The sequence below is a fragment of the Chanodichthys erythropterus genome, chromosome 7, assembly GCF_024489055.1.
Source record: "Chanodichthys erythropterus isolate Z2021 chromosome 7, ASM2448905v1, whole genome shotgun sequence".
NCBI lineage: Eukaryota > Metazoa > Chordata > Actinopteri > Cypriniformes > Xenocyprididae > Chanodichthys > Chanodichthys erythropterus.
Window position 1 is genome coordinate 25,494,232 of NC_090227.1, and position 27,036 is coordinate 25,521,267.

Sequence of the window (27,036 nt, forward strand, 5' to 3'; positions counted from 1 at the left end):
ACACTGTTGCGATCAACATAAGAAAATGGCTCATTTTACAATACTAAATAATGATCTCAAATGCACAAAGGCTTTTGTAAGGGTTATGTTTAGGATTATCATTAGCACAATATTAAAACAACAGAAGTTGATGAAAAGTCCTCACGACGATAATGGAAAGTGTATGCGTGTGTGTGTGTGTGTGTGTGTGTGTGTGTGTGTGTGTGTGTGTGTGTATGTGTGTGTGTGTACAGGTTTATATTACATTTTGGGTCAAGGATAGTAAAACCTGAGATCACCTACACTGTCGGGACCAGCCAGCAGTCCCCATGGGGAAAATGGATTTATAAACATACTAAATTATGTTTTGAAAATGTAAAAATGCCAAAGGTTTTCTGTGATGGCTAGGTTCAGGGGTAGGTTTAGTGTAGGGGGATAGAATATACAGTTTGTACAGTATAAAAACCATTACGTCTATGGAGAGTCCCTAGAGGGATAGTGACGTGCGTGTGTGTACACCGAAACTCAGGTTGCTCCAAGGGGATTGTCCCTAAAAAAAGTCTCTGTTAATAAAAACATCTGACAAATGAAAGCTTATTTACTTATTTAAAAAAATTCTGAACATTGCCTGTATGTGATGACAAACTTAGATAACATGCAAACAACAAAACACTATAGGGATATTAATATTATGAACCCTTTTTTATATATAGTAAATAGGAAAAGAGTGAGTTCACAAATATCTGAATTGAGAAATATCAGGTAATAGTTTATATAAAAATATAGCAAAAAAGCCTGCATTTTAGTGTTAAATAAAATGGCGTAAACTTGAGCCCTTTCCTCTGTGTGCCTGCGGTGTGTCACTTGGTAACATATGGTCATTAGAGACCGTGAAGTCCCCAGGCAGATATGTTTGTTTTTCAGTACTAAGCACATCTCTTGCTCTTATGTTTCCATGTTCAAATTTATGGCTTCTGCTAGAAACAACACTGATGTTGTAAACAAATAAACCTGCATGCAAAGCAGCCTGCAGCAGGTCATACAGGTTTTTCCAGACCAGCCACACTGCACATAATTGTATAAATATTCTTTGTCCTCCTTTGAGGACTTTTAGGAGATAATCACAGTTTCTTTGAAATTGCCTTTTGAAATGATACTTTAATTTGAGTCCACTACTAACTGTAAATAACTTTGCAAATGCATGTCAACTAACTCTCATTAGAGTATTAGTAGACTGTTTAGGTTAGGTTAGGGTTAGTAGAACAAGTTAACAACTATTAATACTCTAATGACTGGTAATTGACATTTAGTTGCAAAGTTACTTAGTTATTAGAATGTCTTAAGTGGGTTACCAAAAAAAAAAAAAAGCCTTTATCCTTTATGTCTGTATTATGTAAATAATTTTTTTTTTAAACAAAACAAGGTAGTATTTTATGTCATGCAAATTTAAATAAACAAAGACAAAAAGAAAAACACATAAATAAATAAATCAATAATAAAGTTAATAATAACTCGACAAAATATATCCTTTAACAAAATAAATTAAGAATGCCGCACAGCTTTCCCGTCTTAAGAGACTTTGAAAAGGAAATAGCTTGATAATATTGCCCAGTATATAGTTGAATTTACCCTGTTGTACCTGTTCAGAGGAGCAGCGACGTCACGCAGAGGGCGTGGCCTCGTCAACCTGTGCGTGCACTGATGTTTGAGAGACACTTGCAGACGCTGAATCACAGTGAAGGAAATGTGAACGAGTGTGACGAGAGATTGAGTTTTTCCACAGGGTTTGAAACCGGGATAGCGTGTATCGATGATTCTTCCAGCGGTTTTCAACTTCTGTGATTCGCACGGAGCCTGAAGGACTTAAAGATGATGCTCAACTTTTTCCCGGTGCGGAAATTCAAGCGCAACGGCAGATATATCGTGTTCGGGGTGGTGCTGATGGTCGCGTTGCTGGCGGCTTATCTGGAGTTCAGGGCCACGAGCGAGTGGAGCAGCACTGGTGAGTGACATCTGATGCCCTGTCCACTTACTGACTACTTTACACATTCGTTGTGGTATAGTGTTAAAGTATTAAAGTCAAATTGTTTACAATAAGGATCAATTTATTAACAACATTTTTACAGCATTTATCAATCTAGAATCAGGATTCCTAAACTATTTGTCGTCAACCGAACCCATTTGACCTAAATAAAATAACAAAATGCGTGTTTACATCACAGTCAGAGTTGTATTCCAGAAAGCAACTTACTCTCTGAACATAACCCGAGAGTTCAGGGTATAAGTTAACCTTGCTTTGTGGAATACCCCCCTGATGTCAGTTAATAATCACATGACATGCAGGTAAACAAATAGATTATTTTATCTTTTTTAAGTGTTTTATTAAGATTTTTTTTAAATAATTTAGCTTTTTTTCGATTTAATTATTTACTAGCTGCTTATTATAATTAAGATTAAAGGGGGGTGTAATGCTATTTCATGCATTCTGACTTATTTACACTGTTAAATAGTTGCATTCTCATGCTAAACATGGTCAAAGTTTCAAAACACGAGTTGGACATATGATTATTTATGTGCCAAATCCACTACTTCCGTACAGGATTCGGAGAGTTTTTTTTCGAATGTGTCCTGTATGACGTCAAAAGAGAGCGGAATTCCTTGTACAGGCACTTTTCCTTGATAAGCGTGCACACACATCACCCAGAACAAGAGCAAGAGCACGCCCATCTACGCGTTTCATTAGGGATACAGAAGCCGAGATTTTTCAACAATGGCTGTGTCCAGGGTTGGGCAAAAATACATCAAAATGTATTTAAAAATAAAATACCAAATACCTTAATTTTAAGTGTATCAAAATAAACTACAAAATACAGCAGCCACACCATGTATCAAAATAAACTACTGTATTTTTGTATTTTGAAAATACTAAAAAATACTTTTACAAGGGAGCATGAAATTTCTTCGCAGACCTTCCATCAATTGGCCTGTTTGATGTTTTATTAGACAGATGAGGAACTATTTGGATTCATTCATCGACTGAAAACTAATCATGATATATAGCTTCTTGTTTAAATCTTGTTTTCTTGGTTTACCACGATTACCATGTTTTACCATGACTAATATCGATCTAGCTTACAAGTGTCTAATAGCAGCCTCCAAGCAAACACACAGAGGAGTGTATAACAACCATAACAACTTTCTCATCCATGGATATGCCCATCCTGATTCTTTTCCAAGAGCTGTAGACATGAAAACAACACATCCCTTGTAGTGTTGTCACGATACCAAAATTTTGACTTCGATACGATACCTAACCTAAATATCACGATACCGATACTTAAACGATACTACGGCAAAAACCTAAAACAGCAGAAAAAGTAAATAAATAACATATGACAGAACTTCTTAATCAACCAGATATCACTTATATCACTTATAAACTTAGACTCATTAATACACCTCAGGTCTGCTTGCACAAGTAAAATAAATAAAAAAACACTCATTTAATGTTTGAGGGCATAAACATAATGCTGGTATCACATTCACTAACCTGTCGCTCTTTAAAGGTGCCCAAGAATGCTTTTTCACAAGATGTAATATAAGTCTAAGGTGTCTCCTGAATGTGTCTGTGAAGTTTCAGCTCAAAATACCCCATAGATTTTTTTTAATTAATTTTTTTAACTGCCTATTTTGGGGCATCATTAACTATACACTGATTTTGGCAGCGCCGCCCCTTTAAATGGCGTGCTCACTGCCACACGAGCTCTCGACTATATTACAGTGCATTTACAAAGTTCAATATAACCCTCAAATGGATCTTTACAAGATGTTCGTCATGCATGCTGTATTCATGCTTCGAATTAAAAGTATTTATTTTGATGTTTACGTTTGATTCTATATGAGTTTGAGGCTATGCTCTGTGGCTAACGGCTAATGCTACACTGGCGAGATTTATAAAGAATGAAGTTGTGTTTATGAATTATACAGACTGCACATGTTTAAAAATGAAAATAGCGACGGCTCTCTTGTCTCCGTGAATACAGTAAGAAACGATGGTAACTTTTACCTCATTTAACAGTACATTAGCAACATGCTAATGAAACGTTTAGAAAGACAATTTACAAATATCACTAAAAATATCATGATATCATGGATCATGTCAGTTATTATTGCTCCATCTGCCATTTTTCGCTCTTGTTGTTCTTGCTGGCTTACCTTGTCTGTGCACAGATCTAGACGTTAATACTGCCTTTCCTTGTCTAATGCCTTGAACATGGGCTGGCATATATGCAAATATTGGGGTCATACATATTAATGATCCCGACTGTTACGTAACAGCCAGTGTTATGTTGAGATCTGCGTGTTTCCAGAAGTCTTTTAAACAAGTGAGATTTATATTAGAAGGAGGAAGCAATGGGGTTTGAAACTCAATGTATGTCTTTTCCATGTACTGAACTCTTGTTATTTAACTATGCCAATATAAATTCAATTTTTAATTCTAGGGCACCTTTAAATTCTTTGTCGCCAAGATGCTTTTGACTCCCTTCGCTTGCGTTATTTTGTAACATCTTTTGCAGACGGGCTTTGTGGTGTCCGTGGGCTTGCCCTGACTGTCGGCAATGTAAGCAAAATAATGCCATATTTCGCTTCGTGCATCTGCTTTCTCAACAATTTGTGGACGGTCTGCAAGAGCACCTGTATTTGCAGCCATACCTCTCGTTTCGTCACCATAAAACCGTGTATGTCTATTGCGCAGTTGAGGAATAAACACGCACTCAATGTGCCTTTGAAGCAGTGCGCTGCATGCACACTGCCCCCTGCTGTTGCACTTTAGGAAATACAGCTGGCACTCAAAGTACCGGTACTAATAAAATGAAGAACCGGACCGTTTTTAAAAGCAGGCTATCGCGATATCTTTCTAGTACCGGTATATCGTGCAACACTAATCCCTTGATTCCACAAAATCAAGGATAAGTGACTGAATAAGCGACCTCTAATGGTGAATATTTAACAGATCAAATATTCACATATAACTGTGATCTCCCAGATGAAGGTTAGTTTTAAAGTAACCAACAGTTTAATTTTTAACAGTTTGCGATTGACTCATAATTGTATTCTAATTTAGTTACTCTGTGTTTGGTAACGAAGGGCCTACTTTGCATCAGCAACACGGACTCAATGACAAACAAATCCCTCATAAGAAGACAACTGATGGCACCTGTATTCATAGCAACTAGTTTCTAATTAATAAATCATAAATATAGGGGCTGCTGGTCGGTATAATAGTTTTCTAGAACATTATGTAAATTGGTAAACTATTTAGCTTAGGCTACTAAAACAAACACCAAAAGTTAACATCTGTTCTGAACTCAACAAGTCTCTGCTAACTACTGAGTAAGCACCAATCAGAGGCCGCATTTTTATGATGTGATCATGTAGACTTCCTACAAAGTATTTTACAGTATTTTAAAACTACAAAAATACGAAACACTAAAGTATTTTGATACAAAATACAAAGCCATTTTCATCAACCCTATCAAATACAAATTACAAAATACTATTTTGTATTTGAAATACATGATTCATAAATACTGCCCATCCCTGGCTGTGTCCCACTATAGGGGCTGCACCCTTTGAAGGCTGCATACATCATCGAGTCTCATTTAAGTAAATTAACTGTTAGATTGCAACATAGAAAAGAAATTACAGTATTTTACACCTCACAATGAATTATCAGTCAATTTTATTACGCTTCCTTTTCTTAAATATGACATCCTCGATGACGTATGCAGCCTTCAAAATGAGACACAGCTCCTGTAAACAAAGGAGTGTGTTTTTGGTTGTGAGGAAAAGTTAACTTTTTCAGCTTACCAAAGAACCCAGCGCCAAGGGAACAGTGGATGAAGTGTGTTTTTCAGCAGCAACAGAGTTGTACATATATGTTTGTTTGTTCCCGGGAATTCTGTGATGAATACTTTGTAAACAAGTCCCAGTTCGGCACTGGATTTGCAGATCACAGACTGTGAGTAAAGCTGCATCAGATGTCTGTGTTTTGTTGGCAATCGGCGTGCAAGTGCATATAATGTTAACGACAAACATTTTTGTTCCCTTTTTATTTATAATAGCTCGCAGCTAGCATGCAATCTCTATGCAAAAGCTGCGTGCGCTCCTGATTCTTTAGCTCTGCCCACAGCACTGACGGCAGACACGCCTCCAGGATCTTGGCTTTTTTCGGAAAGACTCGATTTAGCGTATCTATCTTTTATAAATATGACAAAACTAAAGACTTTTCGGTATTAAAGGGTTAGTTCACCCAAAAATGAAAATTCTGTCATTTATTACTCACCCTCATGTCGTTCCACACCTGTAAGACCTTCATTAATCTTTTGAACACAAATTAAGATATTTTTGTTGAAATCTGATGGCTCTGTGAGGCCTCCATAGGGAGCAATGGACACTTCCTCTCTCAAGATCCATAAAGGTACTAAAAACATATTTAAATCAGTTCATGTGAGTACAGTGGCTCAATATTAATATTATAAAGCGACGAGAATATTTTTGGTGCGCCAAAAAAACAAAATAACGACTTATTTAGTGATGACTGATTTCAAAACACTGCTTCAGGAAGATTCGGAGCATAAATGAATCAGTGTATCGAATCATGATTCGGATCGCGTGTCAAACGGCTGAAGTCACGTGACTTTGGCACTCCGAACTGCAGATTCGACACACAGATTCACAATGCTCCGATGCTTCATAAATATTCCATATAACAAAAAATATTCTCGTCGCTTTATATTATTAATATTGAGCTACTGTACTTACATGAACTGATTTAAATATGTTTTTAGTACCTTTATGGATCTTGACAGAGGAAGTGACATTGCTCCCTATGGATGCCTCATGGAGCCATTGGATTTCAACTAAAATATCTTAATTTGTATTCCGAAGATTAACAAAGGTCTTACGGGTGTGAAACGACATGAGGGTGAGTAATAAATTAAAGAATTTTCATTTTTGTGTGAACTAACCCTTTAAAATTAGTTAATTTATTATCAGCAACACAAGTTAATCACATTATAATGATAATTATTAACTAATGTTAATCTAGATAACACTCAATAAGGTCAATTTGGCCAATTTCTAATTGGATTCCAGTTTCTACCTTCCATTTCTGTTTTCTTATTAGATTTTTACCAACTTGTAATTGCATTCCTTTCTAGATACATTTTATGATTGCATTCCAATTTTTACCCATTATATTCCACAGTTACATGCAGTCCATTTGACTAATAACATTCCAGTGTTTTGGATATTCTCGTCTTTTGTATCAGTTTGAGCTGGAGTTAAAGTTTGGAGTTTGTTGGCTTAGTGAGTTTGTTCTTAAGAACAGTTCAATTTTTATTGAACACAATGCAATACAAAACAACATGCAAACAGTACAGCACAATGAATATAATGCAGTGGCAGAATACATTGTATTAATAAGAAGGATATGTTCAATGTGCGTGCAAACGCAAGAACATCAGGCTGCTTGTTTCTGCCCTGTCGGTCAAGTTAGTTTTTTTTTTTTTTTTTTTTTACACCAGCTGAATACAGGGTGTTTCTTCCCTATTCCCAGAGTGACTCAGTGTCTCCTCTGCTTTCCTATATCTGCTGACTCAGGCACCTTGAAACTTACAGCAATTTTATTCATGTTCTTTTATTGCAAAGTCTGTACAAAGAGACGCTTATGTGATTGAGGAAACCTGAGAGATGTCAGGTGAGCTCTGACCTACAGAAGGGGTTTGTCATCTTGTTTGAGGTCAGTGTCAGACCAGCAGAGCAGCACCAATGTCACACCACCTGGACACCAGCCTGCTAATGTGCATCTAGAATTACATTTGAATAGTAAACTCACACTGACCTGCATAAAATCAGAATGTAAACAACAGCTGTACAGTTTAGCTTTGCTTGGGCTCATGTTAATTTTGATTGGGTGGAGGATGCTTGAATGTGATCTGAGTTCCTTGTTCCTTCTGTATTTCCAAAAGAAATCCAGAGGTGAATGATTGCACATGGCACTACGATAGGTTCAAAGCCTCTTGGGAAGTCGTGTTTACGTCAGGTGTGTTCAAGTTACTTTTATCAGAGCAAGATGGTGTTGTACCTATTCTTAATTAACTACACAAAAATACAGCAATGATTTTAAACTCTACTTGTAGAAAATGAAGAACAAATAATGTGCAGTGTGTTTTGCTTTTTTATGTTTTTAACTAATTTGTGAAGCCATTGTAAACTTTGTTACTTATTATAATGTTAAATTACAATGCTATTATATTTTGTGCAGGCAGTTAACTTATTTTGTTTGTAAATAATAAAAAATTATTCCAGCACACTGTAAAAAAATCAAAAGTTGAGAAAACCTAAAAGTTTAAGGCAATAAACTTAAGCAGATTTTTGAGTTTTCTCAACTTTTTGTTGTTTAAACTGAATACAACAAGTAGAGAAAACTCAAAAAATCTGCTGAAGTTTGCCTTAAACTTAAAAGTTTTCTCAACTTTTGATGTTGTACAGTGCATGTTTCTCACTGACTCAGCCCTAATTCATAAAGATTGGGGCTTACAGAAAAGATTATTTACCGGTACTAGAAGGGTATTGCCCTGCTTTTAAAAAACAGTACGATTTCTCATTTTTCTAGTACTGGTACTTTTAAGAATGACAGCAGGGTAGTGTGTGTCCCCGCAGGCACACTTTGGTTTTGTGACTACATGGCATTGTTGCACTCTTATGATTCCATTACTCACACATTCTCATGCATGCCATTCCTCTGTGAACCTACATTTATTTTGCATGATAGTTAGACTTGAACGTTATTTGCATATTTATGAACTTAATAACATCAATTGGACATGCACAACACACAAGAACAATAATGCACATAACTTGTGTCAAATCACGTCAGTCTATTAAATAAACTTTTAATACATTTTTAAGTTTTTGCCTCCGGCTAATAATTAATAATAATAATTGCTGCTTAGTTAATGATTGTCGGTGGCTAAACAATTCTGAGTAATGTGTTTTGTGTTGTTTTGTACTGCCTAGGAAATGCAATTATGAGTTATCACTGCAAAATGTAACTAGTGGTCAACAACCACTTTTTGTATTCTTTTTTTTGTCAATAGATGATATCCAGAGAGCAGTTTAATGACTGCAGATGAGTTATGAAACTGCTGAAATGAAATGCAAACATTTTTACACAATATTCACATACAAAAATAAAAAACAAAATTTGTTTATTATTGATTGTGTCAAAGCTGTTGGTAGATTTTTGGTATTCAGCCACACAGATATGGTTATCGGCTGATAATGACCAAATATAGTTGCCAAATATTCACCCAAAAAATAAAAACCTTTGCTAACTCACTCAATATTATGCAAAATATTGCTTAAAGGTGCAATAAGTAATATTTTTGCAGTAAAATATCCAAAAACCACTAGGCCAGTGTTATATATTTTGTTCACTTGAGTACTTATAATAGCCCAAATGTTTCCAACTATTTGTAAATCGTGAGAAAATTGCAATTTTAACCAAGGCTCCGGGACGTGTGAGGAGTCGCCTATCAATTGCGTCATACCCGTGTTACCCTCGGTTTCCGGTTTTATTTTGCATATTAATTGCATGCCATTTATCAACACAAGCCATCCAGTATTTAATATGATATTCTAAAATCTTACTGCAGTGTGCAACAGTGTCTCACAGCAGCCACCAAGCGAATGCACACAGTAACCTTATAACATTTTCAACACACTCAAATGGATCTAATAAACAGAGCTGCGTTACCTCATACTCATGACTGGAAAAGCGGAAGCGGCACCGGCGACTGTGGCATAATAAAAGTTCTGCTGCTCGTGAGGCGTGTGTTGCTCAATGGCTCCAGCGGCCTCATTCAGCTCCCACAACACTCGGTCCTGCTCTGCTTCATACTACAGCAACGTTAATAATCGCATTCATGAACATGATTTCTTCCCGATTCAAATCCCTGTTCTTTTGCACTGTCCGTTGAAATGGAGACCACATGTCCCAAGATTCCGCTCTAAAACTTGGCATCATCAATTCAATTCAATTCACATTTATTTGTATAGCGCTTTTCACGATACATATCATTTCAAAGCAGCTTTACAGAGAATGCATGTCAACATCACAATTTAAAGAATGCAGTTAGCAAATAATGTAATAATTTAGGCAATTAATTTACAATCACTGTTAGCAGTTTAACTGAACGTAGAAGAAGTGAGCTCCTGAAAAAATGAATTACATTAACAATAATTAGGATATAGAAATTGGGCAGTGTGCATGTTGATCCAGATGATTGCATCTTCTGAAGTCCTCGCAGGAGTTGGCGCCGTCTCTTCATAGGTGTTGGTCATCTGAGGTCTTCTTAAGAGGCTGGATCCAAACTGAAGCTGATGTCCTCTCTAGTCACCTCGGGACGAGTGTAATGGAGAATAAGCAAATGGAGAATAATTAGCGTAGCTGCTGTTCATAACATTAAAGGTGCCCAAGAATGCTTTTTCACAAAATGTAATATGTCTAAGGTGTCTCCTGAATGTGTCTGTGAAGTTTCAGCTCAAAATACCCCATAGATTTTTTTTAATAAATTTTTTTAACTCCCTATTTTGGGGCATCATTAACTATACACTGATTTTTTTCAGCACGCCGCCCCTTTAAATCGCATACTCCCTGCCTCAAGAGCTCTTGACTATATTACAGCGTATTTACAAAGATAATATAACCCTCAAATGGATCTTTACAAGATGTTCGTCATGCATGATGTGTGCATACATTGAATCATGTGAGTAAACTATTTTTTTTTATGTTTACATTTGATTCTCTATGAGTTTGAGGTTATACTCCGTGGCTAACGGCTAATGCTACACTGTTGGAGAGATTTATAAAGAATGAAGTTGTGTTTATGCATTATACAGACTGCAAATTTCATTTTGCAAATGAAAATAGCGACGGCTCTTGTCTCCGTGAATACAGTAAGACACAATGGTAACTTTAACCTCATTTAACAGTACATTAGCAACATGCTAACAAAACATTTAGAAAGACAATTTACAAATATCACTAAAAATATCATGATATCATGGATCATGTCAGTTATTATTACTCCATCTGCCATTTTTCGCTCCTGTTGTTCTTGCTTGCTTACTTTGTCTGTGCACAGATCCAGACGTTAATACTGCCTTTCCTTGTCTAATGCTCGAACATGGGCTGGCATATATGCAAATATTGGGGTCATACATATTAATGATCCCGACTGTTACGTAACAGTCGGTGTTATGTTGAGATCCGCGTGTTTTCCAGAAGTCTTTTAAACAAATGAGATTTACATAAGAAAGAGGAAGCAATGGGGTTTGAAACTCACTGTATGTCATTTCCATGTACTGAACTCTTGTTATTTAACTATGCCAATATAAATTCAATTTTTCATTCGAGGGCACCTTTAAGCAAAGATAGTCATGTGCAATTGATCTGATATGAGATGCATTATGTGAATGCTTGGCTAAAGAGATGTGTCTTTAATCTAGATTTAAACTGGGTGAGCGAGTCTGAGCCCCTAACATTATCAGGAAGGCTATTCCAGAGTTTCGGAGCCAATCAAGCCAGAGTTTCAGAGCATCATCAAGCTACGCCTTTGTTTTGAATAGGCTTCTAGTGACCTCTAGCGGACAGAAAATATTACATATTGTACCTTTAACCCATAGTTAAAGGGTTAGTTCACCCAAAAATAATTCTGTCATTAATTACTCACCCTCATGTCGTTCCACACCAATAAGACCTTTGGAACACAAATTAAGGTATTTTTTACGAAATCCGAGAGGTTTTTTATCCCCCCATAGAAAGCAACAAAATTACAGTCATTCAAGTTCCAGAAAAGTATTAAAGACCTCATTAAAATAGTCAACGTGACTACAGTGGTTTAACCTTAATGTTATTAAGCGACAAGAATACTTTTTGTGCACAAAAACAAAACAAAAATAACAACTTTATTCAAAAAATGAATTTTTTCTCCTGATATTCTCCTACGCTGTTTATATCAGGTTCTACGTCAGAATGTTGACTCCTTATTGGCCAGCTCCTGCGTCAGCATCAAGCCCTGGGTATACTTCATTTTTTTACGCGTACGCTAGTGTACTCGTATGCATATACAGTTTTGAGCAATCTCTCAACACAACTTATTACAACTTATGTAAATATCTTTGTATTCTTTCATGCTAAAGTTGTGCAAATTAGTGTGCTTTCTAACCTCTTCGTACAGTCTCTCATCTATGTAGGCCTCCATTGTCACTGTAGTTTGCATGTGACAATTTTTTGAAAATAGGCTCATTTTCCAACTCTCCTAGAGTTAAACAGTTGAGTTTTACTGTTTTCAAATCCATTCAGCCGATCTCTGGGTTTGGTGGTACCACTTTTAGCATAGCTTAGCATAGTTCATTGAATCTGATTAGACCATTAGCATCTCTCTCAAAAAAAATGACCAAAGAGTTTCGATATTTTTCCTTTTTAAAACTTGACTCTTCTTTAGTTACATTGTGTACTAAGACCGATGGAAAATGAAAAATTGATTTCCTATCATAATCATAATAATATTCCGCCGTAATAATCAAGGAACTGTGCTGTCGTACCATGGGTGCAGCAGGCGCAATGATATTACACGATATGCGTAATATCATTGCGCCTGCTGCACCCATAGTACGGCAGCAAAGTTCCTTGATTATTACGGCGGAATGAGAGTATAGTTCCCTGAGATTGGCTGAATGGATTTGAAAACGGTAAAACTCAACTGTTTAACTCTAGGGGAGTTGGAAAATTAGCTTATTTTAAAAAAAAGTGTAGTGCCAATCACTGAATTTTATGTAGCTAAATTAGTATAATACCTTCAGGAGAAGATGCACAGTTGATTGTTCTCACTAATTTTGTTGTTTTGAGTGTTTGACGGGCAGCACCTGTGTTCAGCTTGCCCTTTGAAGGGCTGTAGTTAGTCATCCATGTGGCCTACCCTAAATTTTATGTGTGTGTCAGTTTAGACACACTGGGGCAACATTGTATGTCGGTGTGAAGTGACGCACCCTTGTGACTGACCCTTGACCCTGGATTATTTTTGCACCAGTGGTTCCAGCCCTGGACTTTAAGATCATGATTTCTTTGTTATTTTTTGTGAGGAATCATCAAAGAGCAGGTGCATGGAGCAGAAATGGAACGAGACTACAGTAATGCATGTCTCACCCTCTCTCTCTCTCTCTCTCTCTCTCTCTCTCTCCTCCTATGCTGCTTTTACCCTCTTTTAAACAAACTCGACATTCCTCCGGGGGCTACCAGTGACTTCTAGGGTGAACAGTGAAAGAAAGGATTTGGATGATGGAGAAAGGCAAAGAAGGAAATCTTGGTCACTCGCTAAAAACACACTTTGAACATGCACATGAGATCAGGGTCTCTTCTTTAAACTCATTTGTTCTCACTCACACTCTAAAGAAAGTTCACACACCACCTAGTTTGCAAATACACCTGAAGACACATACCATAATAGCCTGTCCGCCCTGGCCCTCCCCTCAGTGTATGCTCAGTCGCACTGGGGGTCAGGTGACCCTCTCTTCTGTAAGGCGAGGCGACATTTCCTGTGTTCCTTGTTGCTATAGCACCAATGTGCAAGGTTAAGCACACTTCTCTGTACACACAATCTCTCTCTGTCTTTTTGCAGGGAGTGTATGTATTTTCTTTACCTCTAGACATTTGCTGTAAATATTTGCAGATAGCTTGTGTAAATAAACTATACAATTTTTTTTATGTATTGTGTGCTTATTGTACATATTTAACTGTCTATTTGACAAGCTCACAACATAGCAGGATGTTTGTCAGTCAAAAGACAGCAGTTGTTCGATGAATGCATACAAAATACCCATTCTTTATACCCAGAAACTTTAGTGAAACTTAAGTAACTGGTTTTTGTTCACATACTGTATAATGTGACTGAAGGGACAAAGTGCATACAACACACATGTACAGGTGCCCAAATGATGTAACATGAGTCATTTACAGTAGATCGCCACAAATTTGGATAAATTGAGAAACACAATTTTAGAGATCACAATTCTCATATGATTCTGAATAAACAAATAAACAGAACAAACATTAAAACAGAAAAAACGTCATTTACTAGAGGTTCTGACAAAATGTTATTGATGCAGTCTATTTAAAAATATTTAATTTGAATTATAATTTTTTAAAATCGGTTGAATTAATGATTCAATGACTCACTCATAAAGACTTTACTTGTTTCATTACTGAAAATATAAACTTTATCCCAGTACTTTTGTGATAATTACAATGTTTGTAACAGAAATAATGATACTGTGTGGTTGAAAAGACAGTTTGTGAAGCTGTTTCTTTTTCAGCGGAAGCACCAACACAGATTTGAATGTTCACTGTGATCGTACTTGTCAAAGGTTTAATAAACATAAACGCTATTCGCACGGCATCGGTATTTTCTGGGGACCTTGAGTGATTTAGAAATTACCCCCCAACCTGAATTTTTTGTGGTGCATTCACATGGGATAAGTGAAGACTATGATTATACTTACATTTTCTGACTCATCTCCTGGATATGGAGTCAAGGCTTTTCCCCTTGTTGAGAGTCCTATGGTCTTGTTAGATGGATAAAAACGAAACATTTCACCAGGTTAAAATCTAATAGCTCAAGCTTTACACTTGATTTATTTAACACATTAACCTCGAATTACAAACCCGATTCCAAAAAAGTTGGGACACTGTACAAATTGTTAGTTTCAAAAGTTTCAAATGTCAATATTTTATTCAGAATACAACATAGATGACATATCAAATGTTTAAACTGAGAAATTGTATCATTTTAAGGGAAAAATAAGTCTCAAAAAAGATGGGACAAGGCCTTGTTTACCACTGTGTGGCAAACTGTGTGGCAAACGTCTGGGGACTGAGGAGACAAGTTGCTCAAGTTTAGGAATAGGAATGTTGTCCCATTCTTGACCAATACAGGCTTCTAGTTGCTCAACTGTCTCAGGTTTTCGTTGTCGCATCTTCCTCCTTATGATGCGGCAAATGTTTTCTATGGGTGAAAGATCTGGACTGCAGGCTGGCCATTTCAGTACCCGGATCCTTCTTCTACACAGCCATGATTTTGTAATTGATGCAGTATGTGGTCTGGCATTGTCATGTTGGAAAATGCAAGGTCTTCCCTGAAAGAGATGACGTCTGGATGGGAGCATATGTTGTTCTAGAACTTGGATATACCTTTCAGCATTGATGGTGCCTTTCCAGATGTGTAAGCTGCCCATGCCACACCCATTCATACAACCCCATACCATCAGAGCTGCAGGCTTCTGAACTGAGCGCTGATAACAACTTGGGTTGTCCTTGTCCTCTTTAGTCCGGATGACATGGCGTCCCAGTTTTCGATATGACCCAGCACCCAAAATACCATCAAAACACTCCCAACGCAGCCTCCATTCTTCACGAAAGATGGATAAAAAGGCAAAGGAAACAAAAACCTTGAAAAAATTATATTTGACTGTGAAATCTGTCAAATCACAGAGATGCCAATTCGCACATGACTAATATTATCACAGAACCTCAGTGTTCGGTGAAATATGGTAGGTAATTTGCAGGGGAATTTTTTTTACTTTACAAATTACAGACATGGCCGATTCACACAGGATTTAGATCACAGACAACCTCTGCAATTATTACAAATGACTAGAGGACAAATAGGGAAATTGTTGTCATTTAGAATAAGATGGCATGGTTGTTTGAATTAAAATTAAAAAAAATTTTTTTTTTTTTTAATGATTAATCGTGCAGCTTTAGTTTATAGTAATTATACATTGCTTTTTATATTAAACAATAGTTCATGATATGTGCTAATTTAAAATGGTAAACTAGGTATGTGTGTTTAGCTATACTTGGGGAATGAAATTGCCCTCAGAAGTTTTTTAGAAACCTCTGCAATTATAAAAAAAAAAAGTGTAAATAAGTAGATTTTTTTTTTTTTATTGATTTTTTTTTTTTTCCTTAAAATGCATAAAGTTTCCTTTTTAAAATGGGATTAGGGTTAGTAGTAAATTAATCATAATTGATCTTATTTAAAAACAAAATAAGTGTACTGTATGTCCTCATTTATGTGTGCATGTACATGCACAGAGAGAAACATCTTGACATTAAATGACAAGGAAGCATCAAGCATGTTTGTGACAAATAAAAATTCCATGTCAATCACTTGATTTGAGTTTCGGGAAACTCTGAAAGCAGTGTTGCATTTTATAAATGGCTCAGGATAGTAGCTGGAAACCCAGTTTAAACTCTGTGTTTGCCTATAGTGTAGAATTTATATTTTTTTATTTCATGTAATTTGGGGTAAAATTGAAAGTGTGTGTAAGGGAGAAATGTGTGTGACGGTGTGTAAGTTAATACTTTTTCCTTCCTGTTAAAGATTAATGTGAACATGGAATCGGTTTCAGTCTATCTGTAGAAATCCTAAACCATCAATGGCAATCTAACGTCACTGTCATGGATCAAACACACACTTGGTTGGTCAGGTTTAATTAATTAATTGGCTACTTGACTAAATATTTACTCTATTTCTCTTTCAGACGTAACCGTCCGCAGTGAAAGTGTCGCCAGGTCAAAAGCTGCTGTTCGATGTGTGGTAAAAACTCAGTTATACTCCATCATGTTGCATGTTTCATTCATCTAGAGCCCAGTTATAATCTTGAAAATTATTATTTTCCATTTTTAAATTTATTTTTGTGTTAAAACATGACTCTCAGCAGCCAGTTAAATATTTTGAGTCACAAAAAAGGTTAAAAATCATGGCAGATTTTTCTTCTGGTTCATTTGTGAAACGGCAAATAATAAACAAAATAAAAATAAGTTGAGTACATTCATAGTATTGTTGGATACAATATTCCTTGCCACATCCTTTGCACATTTTGGCAAATGTAGTGGGTTTCCCGGTGTTTCATGCATGCAGAAAATTTGCATACTCAGAAATAAAAACATGTCACCACATCTGTGATGCTCAAAAATATTGTCTAGGTAGTTGCTTAGTATGTTTTGAAACACAAATGAAATACAAAAAAAAACTGTGTGTGTGTGTCTCACAGTCTCAAGAAGATCACATCTCTTATGATAATCATGATAAAGACATCTGGACACCAAAAAACACTCAACAGACATGGAGGATGGAGGTAAAGATACAGCCACAATGACAGGAATACACAGGGATGGTGTTACCATGGTATCCAAAAATATGGTTTAACGTTGATGCGTTTCCAAAACCATGGTATTGCCACGGTATCACCTTGGTATGTCCCAGAAAGCTTAATACCATTGTATTTTTTGGTACTTTGTTTAGTGTAATAGTGTTTCTCTTACTCAGAGCTCTGTATGCGTAATCTGTTGATGTACATATGCTGTAAGGATGATGGTATTAAACCACAAGAACATTTCCCTCCATGTTGCCTATGGCCCTTTCTGTGTGTCTTTGGCAAGACTTTTGCTGTCTTGTTAAATTTAGCATGACTCTGTGTGTCTCTGGTGTCACTGCACTATTTTAAACATGACACATGAGCTGTACATTTTTGTTCATTCTGTATGTTAGTTGGTGATTTAAAATATTTGTGCTTCAAAGTAATTTAAGTTCTATTATTAATTACCACAGAAAATGACTCTTTGTAAAAAAAAAAAAAAAAAAAACTTGCCCTATGGGGCAAGATAATCCAGGAGAAATAACAGGAGAAATGAGCAGCTTGTAATTTTATTAATTCTTATTTGCAAAAATGTGTATAATTTGAGCTATAAAAATGCCTATCTCATCCTTTTAGAAGTAGAAAATTGTTCTAGGTGAATGAATGTAAATGGTACAGACAGTCACCTATCCTATGATATCATGTTGTGCAACTTTACACAGTTATGACAGGAGTTCAAATAACTTTGCACAGAGACTGGGTAGGGTTTTTATCACATCCATGACCATGCTGATATGTATGATGTTGTGCCTCTGCTTTGAAACAGTATTTTAATGTTTATTCCAGTGCAGGGTCTTGCCCAATAGACTTCCATGCATTATTGTGTATTACTGTAAACATGGTTTTCCTTGTTTTTACAGTCTGATGGATAAAATTTTCTTGTATTACTGAACCCAAAGCATTCTTTAAATTGCATAGACTATTGTAAAGTAAAAAGCTGTTCATTTGCTATATATGAGTGTGTTTGTTTGTGTGTGTTTGCTGCAGTATAAAGGACTGGCTAATCTTCACATCTTTGAGGACTGGTGTGGGACGTCAATAGCTCAGCTACGGAAGAATCTACATTATCCACTATATCCTCACGTAAGTTATATATCTGTCAAATATACACTGCCATTCAAAAGTTTAAAGGGTTAGTTCACCAAAAGTCATATTCAGAACACAAATTAAGATATTTTTGATGAAATTCGAGGTTTTTTTTTTTATTGTCTATTAAAGGCAATGACATTACCGTCATTCAAGGTACAGAAAAGTAGTAAAAACATGGTTAAAATAGTCAACGTGACTACAGTGGTTCATCCTTAATATTATGAAGTGACGATAATACTTTTTGTGCACCAAAACAAAAATAATGATTTTATTCAACAAATTCATCTCTCCCCTGTCATTCTCACCTTTTACCTTTTATTCAGCAAAGATTAATTAAATTGTTCAAAAGTGACAGTGACTGTTTCAAAATATTAAGCTGCACAACTGTTTTCAACACTGATAATAAAAAGAAATTGCTCTCATTCAGAAATAATTGTGTACATTATTCATGTTCATATGCACAAGAGAACTTCTCATGAAAAATGTCTGCCTAATTCACACCAGATGTGTACACACATGGAATTGTTCTTAACCTCGTTCGAACGTTAATGAATTTGGAGTATTCTAAATGAGCGACCATGTGCCTGAGGTTAGTAATTGCATAAAAGACTCCCAAACCGTGTCCATAAGGGCTTTCCACACACCATTTCCTTTTGTCGCTTTCAGCAAACATGAAGCTCTTGAAAGACACGCTTTCGCCTGAGAGCATGCACCGCAATCACGTGACATTTTAGTGGGTTTTTGTCTGTTAGATTTGAGGAAATCGATATACTGTACAATCATGTTCCTAAAAGTTGAAAAAATATTTTTTTTAAAGGTGCCAAAGAACATGTTTTCAAAAGATGTAATATAAGTCTAAGGTGTCCCCTGAATGTGTCTGTGTAGTATCAGCTCAAAACACCCCATAGTTTTTTTTTTTATTAATTTTTTTAACTGCCTATCATTATAAATGTGCCTATTCAGGGTACGCAGCCCCTTTAAATCTCGTGCTCCACGCCCCAAGAGCTCGCGCTTGCCTTTAACACCATAAACAAAGTTTACACAGCTAATATAACCCTCAAAATGGATCTTTACAAAGTGTTCATCATGCAACATGTCTAACTGCGTAAATATGGTATTTATTTGGATGTTTACATTGATTCTGAACGAGTTTGATGGTGCTCCGTGGCTAACAGCTAATGCTACACTGTTGGAGAGATTTATAAAGAATGAAGTTGTTTATATTATACAGACTGCAAGTGTTTAAAAATGAAAATAACGATAATCTTGTCTCTGTGAATACAGTAAGAAACGATGGTAACTTTAACCACATTTAACTGGCCACAATTTTGAAAATCTGATAGCAAGTAGGATGTATTTCTGATATAAGACTGCAATCAAATTTGAACAGGAATCTATTTTCATTTTTTGGGAGGGCGTTTTTAATCATTTTGATCAGATACATAAATACTACTTGAAAAGGTTATATAAATGAAATGAATTGAAAACAGCATTTATCTAAATACTCTACTATAAAAGATCAAGCATGTTGACAATACATTATTTTAGTATTTATATACTATTATAGTATTTATTAATATTTTGAGTTGAATTTTGCTGTGATTGTCATTTTTTAATCTTTTTTTTTAAGTTTTATAGCTTTATTTTATAGTTTTAACTAACGCTATTTCAGTTTCAGTAATTTTAGAACTTTATTTTATTTCAGTATTATTTTCAGTTAGTTGTCATGGAAACATTTCTATTTTAAAGTTTTTTTTAATACGTGTTTTGATTTCAGCTAACAAAATTTGTTCATTAACAATAACACTGTTAGCAACATACTTTTCTTGCAATATTACATTTGTTTGCTTTGCATATTGCATTTGATAACACTGTTTTTTTTTTTTTATCTTTTTAGAATCGTTCAACTGTGAAGAAACTTGCTGTGTCGCCCAGTTGGACCAATTATGGACTCAGGATATTTGGCTACATACATCCTTATACTGATGGTCTGTAAATCTCTTTCACACACACACACACACCTATTCAGATCGTGTGCCATTGTCCCACTGTTAATACTTCCTTATGTCCGACAGGTGACTTTCTGTTTGCAGTAGCGTCTGATGATAACAGTGAGTTCTGGCTCAGCGACGATGAGAATCCCGATAATCTGAAGCTCCGTGCTTACGTTGGAAAGGTTTGTGAGACAAGTGTTGACTTTACGATTACTGTTGTGTAGGTGTGTGAAATTCACACACTTCATTTTCTGTTATTCCTCCATTTTTAGACTGGCAGAGAATGGACCGCCCCAGGGGAATATGAGAAATACGCCAGTCAGATATCAGATCTCATTCCGTAAGTGAATGTGGCATTTGCGTTTCATAATGCTTCAGGGAAATACTCAAACACCTCTCCATGTTGTGACCACATACCTCAGTGATGAAGAACTATTTTTAGACTCATCATGTGTAGATTCACAAGCTGCTGCTTGTGTCCAAATTCTGGTCATGGCACAAGCCGGGAAGCCATTAGAAGTGATTCATCTGTTAAATCATGATTTGTAATTCGTGTGTGTGTGTGTGTGTGTCTGAAATCTGTTGGTCAAGATTACATTTCAGTAACAGATAAAATCAAACAAAAATGGGTAAATCAGTTGTTAAGCCCAGTTCAGACTACACCATTTTAGCCCGATTTTGCCACGATCTGCGTGACGTAGGGTGTCGTGGGGATGCGTAAATGACAACGGGTGTCAGGATGTAAGATTCGATCGTTTCAGCTTGTGTAGTGTGTCATTGTGGACGACAACCGATGCCGCGTCTGCGATGGTTTACGACAGAAAGACTAGCATGTTTAATTTTTTTTTCCGGTCGTCCACGGCTAGTTCCGTCACATGTGTGACTCTAGCGTTTCGCTTTCGCCTGAGAGCACGCACCGCAATCACGTGATGTTTTAGTGGGTTTTTGTCTGTTAGGTTTGAGGAAATCGATATACTGTGCAATCATGTTCCTAAAAGTTGAAAAAATAAACTTTTTTTAAAGGTGCCGAAGAACATGTTTTCAAAAGATGTAATATAAGTCTAAGGTGTCCCCTGAATGTGTCTGTGAAGTATCAGCTCAAAACACCCCATAGTTTTTTTTTTTTTATAATTTTTTTTTACTGCCTATCATTATAAATGCGCCGATTCAGGGTACGCGGCCCCTTTAAATCTCGTGCTCCACGCCCCAAGAGCTTGCGCTTGCCTTATAAAAAACAAAGTTTACACAGCTAATATAACCCTCAAAATGGATCTTTACAAAGTGTTCGTCATGCAACATCTAACCGCTTTTCTGACACGCTACTAGCCATTGTACTCTCAAGGCACCTTCTGTCAGTCGATAGTCCCGCCTTCTCGATGACAGCACACACGTTGTTAAAGACGGAAAGCGATAAATGGATGTTCATGTTTGTTGTTTAGAAGATGACAAGATTTTAGGAGTCAAAATCATATAATCTGACACAGTGACTATCGTAACCGACAAAAATATTGTGTAGTTCATCAACCCAGCAGTACTTCCTTAGATCAAATCACACAAAACATTGCTGATCCAGCTATTGTGTATGGACGTTCAACAAGCAATTGATCTTCAGTCACATGATCCTTCAGAAATCATTCTAATCAGGGCCGTACCCACCATTGAGGTCCCTGAGGTCCAGACCTAAATAGTTAAGCATATAGTAAAGGTTTTGAAATAATTGCCTAATATTAAAGGGTTAGTTCACTTAAGCTTAGGTGAGAGTAGACGCCTCTCGCAGTACAAACAAATAGGACTGGGTAACAAACTCAAGCTCCTCCAACATTTCTCTTTCAATTCTCTTTAAATTTCTCTTTTATAAATATAGATATTTTACTTACAAAAACGCATTGCTTCACTTAACTTCAGAAGGCCTCTATTGACCCCCTGGAGACGTATGGGTTACTTTTATGATGGATGGATGATGGATGTCCTTTTTTGGGCTTTATCAGTTACTATTCCCTCCCATTGTAAAGTTTAGAAGAGCCAGAATATTATTTTAATATAACTCCACCTGTGTTTGACTGAAAGAAGAAAGTCAAATACACCTAGGATGGCTTGAGGGTGAGTAAATTATGGGAAGCATATTGCACCATAGTAGCTGCAATGTGCTTGCGGCTACTATGGTGCTGCAAGCATATTGCACAATGCCAAAATAACCAACCTTTTCATCTGAGCTGCCTCAGCAGCCAAATAGCACTCGTCAATATTTGAGATGAAACAAATCAAAGTAGATGAGATTTATGTTCACAGAAGCTGCTGAGCTTGAATTCCAGTGTGATGCTTCAATTCATAAAAGTGTGAGATAAGCTAAACTAAACGTTTAATAGTTGACAGCAGTTTTACAATAGAAATGTGAAACGACTCAGGGATGCAAACTAATAAACTTTTTTCTAATTTCGCCATTTTTAATAGAAAATAACAAAGCCGTTTTCTTCACATTACGCATAAGATTAATAAGGAATGTGCACACGTTGTGAATGAATTTGAGTTACTAAGTTGCTTAGCTTTCCTGGTTGCCTTCAGTAAATTCACTTATCTAAGAATATGATTCATAAAACATAAATATCAGTTCACCCTATGTTTACTTTCTTCACTGACACAGATTTTTTTAAAAAAGACTCTCAGGGATGAGATACAGGGCAAGATAAGGAGACTGAGAAAAAGAAAGAAAGAAGGTGATGAGATGAAAGAGGAAGAGTTTTTCTTATTTAAGGCCATTTGTGATTGTGCATTTTCAACAAAAAAAAAAATAGCCTCTTCTGTATTTCCAGTTTGTAGTGTGGATCATTCATTGCAACATTTAACCTGATTCTCATGTTTAAAAGTTATCTGCCTGACAAATAATTTATGCTGCTGCTCACTGACATGGATTTAAAGCTATTGTTATCCTTACCACATTTTGGGACCCCTGTATTTATAAAAACCCTGCCCATGTCCCTGATTTTAAAATGCTGATTTGATGCTTTTTCAGAATTGATAAATAGATCTAATAGAAAGTTTAAAAAAAACAGCATTTATTTGAAATAGAAATCTTTTGTAACATTATAAATTTCTTTACTGTCAGTTTTGATTAGTTTAATATGTCCTTGTTAAATAGGAGCTTTAATTTCTTTCAAAAAAAGAAGTTTGTCTATATTTTAATAAAATACATTTAAAAATGCATAATAAATTGAACAAAATATGACGCTTCTATTAATTAATTCTATAAAACTGTTGAAAAAATTCAAAGGCCTTAATTCTTTAAGAGAAAATTCTCGCACATAATTCTTACGAAATGAGGAATGTTTCACATTTTGTTATCGTTTTTTACAGTCTTCAGAAGAACAATAAATATTTCTTTGAACTCCTTCATAAGCAAAACGATCAAGGAACGGATCATGTGGAGGTTGCGGTGAGTGTGTTTAATGAGGGTTTTGCTGTGTGATTGTCGTATACTGTTATGACACTGCCTGTATTTACTTACAGTGGCAGCTCAAACAGACTGGACACGGATTTTCAATCATCGATTCCAAGTTCATCTCCCTCTATACCAGTGAGTGTGTGTGTGTGTGTGTTATTTTGGGCTGTGGTTGCAGAAATGTCAGGGTAGTGTTAAGAAGCCTGGAATAGCTGCTTCTGTCCACACACACGCCCTGAAATAGAGTTAATGATGGGGTAGCCTCCTCTGCACAAAGTGTGTGTGTGTGTGTGTGTGTGTGTGTGTGTGTGTGTGTGTGTGTGTGTGTGTGTGTGTGTGTGTGTGTGTGTGTGTGTGTGTGTGTGTGTGTGTGTGTGTGTTGTCGTCTTAATGCTTAAGCTGGCTTTTGCATTCATTTCTATTTAAAGGTATGCTTATGTAGCTTTAGGTAAAAACTGAATGTTTTTGATGTACTTCAGATTGCTAGTTTGTCAATATGCCTCTGTCACTGCATCACTATTTAAAAAAAAAAATTACTTTTGAAATTGAAATAAAATTAAATATAACTATTAGATAATAAAAACTTGACAACTAAATAGAAATTAAAAAAAAAAAAGAAAAACACATAGCAAACTTACTAATGCTACAATCAAAATTTAAAAATATACAAATAAAAGCTCATGTAAGATACTAATAAATAATAATATGATTTGAATATAAGTAATACATGAATAACACTGCATCGCATGTGTGTTTACGTTTTTCTCTAGATCTTGTAGGTATGTCCGATAACAATGCCTGCTACAGTATGTTTAGGAATATATGTGTACTGCATACTACTGTATTATACTATTTTTTTTTTTTTTCTTTTAAAAAATAGTGTATTATATTAATAGTATAATACATTGTGAAAAAAAAAATGTTTTAAGTAGTATGTTTTTTAAAACATCATGCATTGTGCATTGTGCGATAAAGGTTTTAAACAGTAGTTATGCTGTTTGGGACATGTTGTAAGGTCATGTGACAATGTAGTGTACTGCTGTTTGACACATTTATCGTTACACACTACATACTGTTATAAAAAATTTAGCATTTTTAAAATCGCCTAAACTTTTAGCAACTTATAGCTTTCTGATGGTTGTACATACCGCATACTAAAAATAATGTGTAGTATGTATGCTTGCCAAACTGATAATCTAATTTTTGTATCAGAGTTTACACATTAAAGCAGTCCTGATTATGTGTGTGTGTGTGTGTGTGTGTGTGTGTGTGTGTGTGTGTGTGTGTGTGTGTGTGTGTGTGTGTGTGTGTGTGTGTGTGTGTGTGTGTGTGTGTGTGTGTGTGTGTGTGTGTGTGTGTGTGTGTAGATGAGTCCACTCTGATGGCAGGAGATGTCAGTCACATTCCTCTAACTGCTGCGAGTCATGTGACTCCTCCCCAGAAGTCATCTCAGAATCCGCCCCATGGAGTAGACATGCTGAGAACAGATCCACGAGACTCATTTCATCAGGGTGAGAAATTCAGACAAAAAACCCACACTCACTTAACACACTTCATGGTCAGAATAAACATAATACACTAACAATGAAGACATGATGAACCATTAAAAACTAAACTTAACTTGTTAAAGAGATATTTTTCCCAAAAATTCATTTTTTGTAATTATATACTCAACCTCATGCCATTCTCTGGTGTTTTTCAGCGAAAAACTAAAAGTTTTGAGAAACTGTGTATATATAATAATGACCATATACATAATATAACCATATACAGTATCTCACAGAAGTGAGTACACCCCTCATATTTTTGTAAATATTGTATTATATCTTTTCATGTGACAACACTGAAGAGATGACACTTTACTACAATGTAAAGTAGTGATTGTACAGCTTGTATAACAGTGTAAATTTGCTGTCCCCTCAAAATAACTAACAAAATAAATAACCTCAATTAAACAGCTAATCAAGGTCTTACTCGGCATTCTAGGAACTTCCAGACAGGTTTGTTGAGGCAAGTTAGAGCTAATCTCTGCAGGACCGAGTTTGAACACCCCTGGTATACTGGTTTGAAACATAAGAGTGAGTGAATATTAACAGAATTGTCAAATAAAGTGGACCTGGCAGATTTATGAAAGTTCTATTACTCTATAATAAATCACTGTCCTCTGCACTTTTTATTACGAATATGTTTATGATCCATCACTTTTTATTTGCTTCTTGTTTCTAGTTGCTTGCTTGTTCCTTAAATTTTGTGATGTATTGACTTATAGACAAAATCTGTTACAGATCTTAAAGTTGCATGTATACAAGCACTGGACATTGGAATATATGATATTCAGAACATGAATTTAGCACCACCTTGTGGCAAAAGAGACAGTATTTCTCAACCTTTTCGACTGGAGGGCTCTGTTAATGGAAACTGAGAATCTTGATATATTAAATTAATTAACAATAATACATTTTGTGATTCTAGAAGTTTTAGAAACAGTAGTTTAGATTAGAGTTTAGATTTAGAGTTGAGAGATTATATACATAAAAAATAATTCTAATAATTTAAAATGAATAATTTATTCATTTAAATGTAACTTGCTGCCCCCTTGGATGTTTGCTGCGGATGAACCACTGCATTAGAGGCTTAAGTTTATAGAATTAATGCAATTATGTAACAGTGTTATTATTATTATTATTATTATTATTATTATTAATAATAGTGTTATTTCTTGCCTTTTTTGTTTGTGTGTATTTGTATGTGCAGTTCCATTACTGGACAGGGTGCGTATGCAGGGAGTTTTACCTGACTGTATCTATAACCCCAGCTACATCATAAAGGGATATCCTCTAATGCGCTACCAGGGCCTGCAGTTTGTAAGTGCTTGAACACACATAAATAAATAGAGCACTAGGAAAAATTTATTTTTTAATTGCATTCCTTTGTAAAGCAATTCATTTTGTTGTGCCTGTGCGAGCATGATCTTGATCAATGTAATCTCATGCAGGTGCACCTGACGTATGTGTATCCTAATGACTACACACGGCTAACACACATGGAGAGCAATAACAAATGTTTCTACCGTGAGAATCCATACTACATGGACAGGTAGAGACACACAAATACAGAAATACAGTAAAAAGTAATATTGTGAAATATTATTACAATTAAAAATATTTGAATATATATTAAAATGTCATTTATTCCTGTGATGGCTGAATA

General features: G+C 35.7%; 1 protein-coding gene across 2 annotated transcripts in view; it reads left to right on the top strand.

The window, feature by feature from the left end:
- Positions 1-1,765: 1,765 nt before the first annotated feature.
- The window catches only part of b4galnt3b (beta-1,4-N-acetyl-galactosaminyl transferase 3b), a 37,784-nt gene continuing 12,513 nt past the window's right edge, over positions 1,766-27,036 (top strand). The window contains exons 1-12 of one of the 2 annotated variants that reach the window (XM_067389173.1): positions 1,766-1,981; positions 16,651-16,706; positions 17,164-17,247; positions 18,295-18,390; positions 20,294-20,384; positions 20,472-20,572; positions 20,663-20,730; positions 23,742-23,820; positions 23,895-23,961; positions 25,194-25,337; positions 26,581-26,690; positions 26,822-26,922. In XM_067389173.1, the coding sequence (XP_067245274.1) occupies positions 1,849-1,981; positions 16,651-16,706; positions 17,164-17,247; positions 18,295-18,390; positions 20,294-20,384; positions 20,472-20,572; positions 20,663-20,730; positions 23,742-23,820; positions 23,895-23,961; positions 25,194-25,337; positions 26,581-26,690; positions 26,822-26,922 (1,130 nt within the window). In that variant the 5' untranslated portion in view covers positions 1,766-1,848. Of the gene's footprint in view, positions 1,982-16,650; positions 16,707-17,163; positions 17,248-18,294; positions 18,391-20,293; positions 20,385-20,471; positions 20,573-20,662; positions 20,731-23,741; positions 23,821-23,894; positions 23,962-25,193; positions 25,338-26,580; positions 26,691-26,821; positions 26,923-27,036 lie in introns of those variants that run through there. The other variant, XM_067389174.1, reaches the window with a different exon arrangement.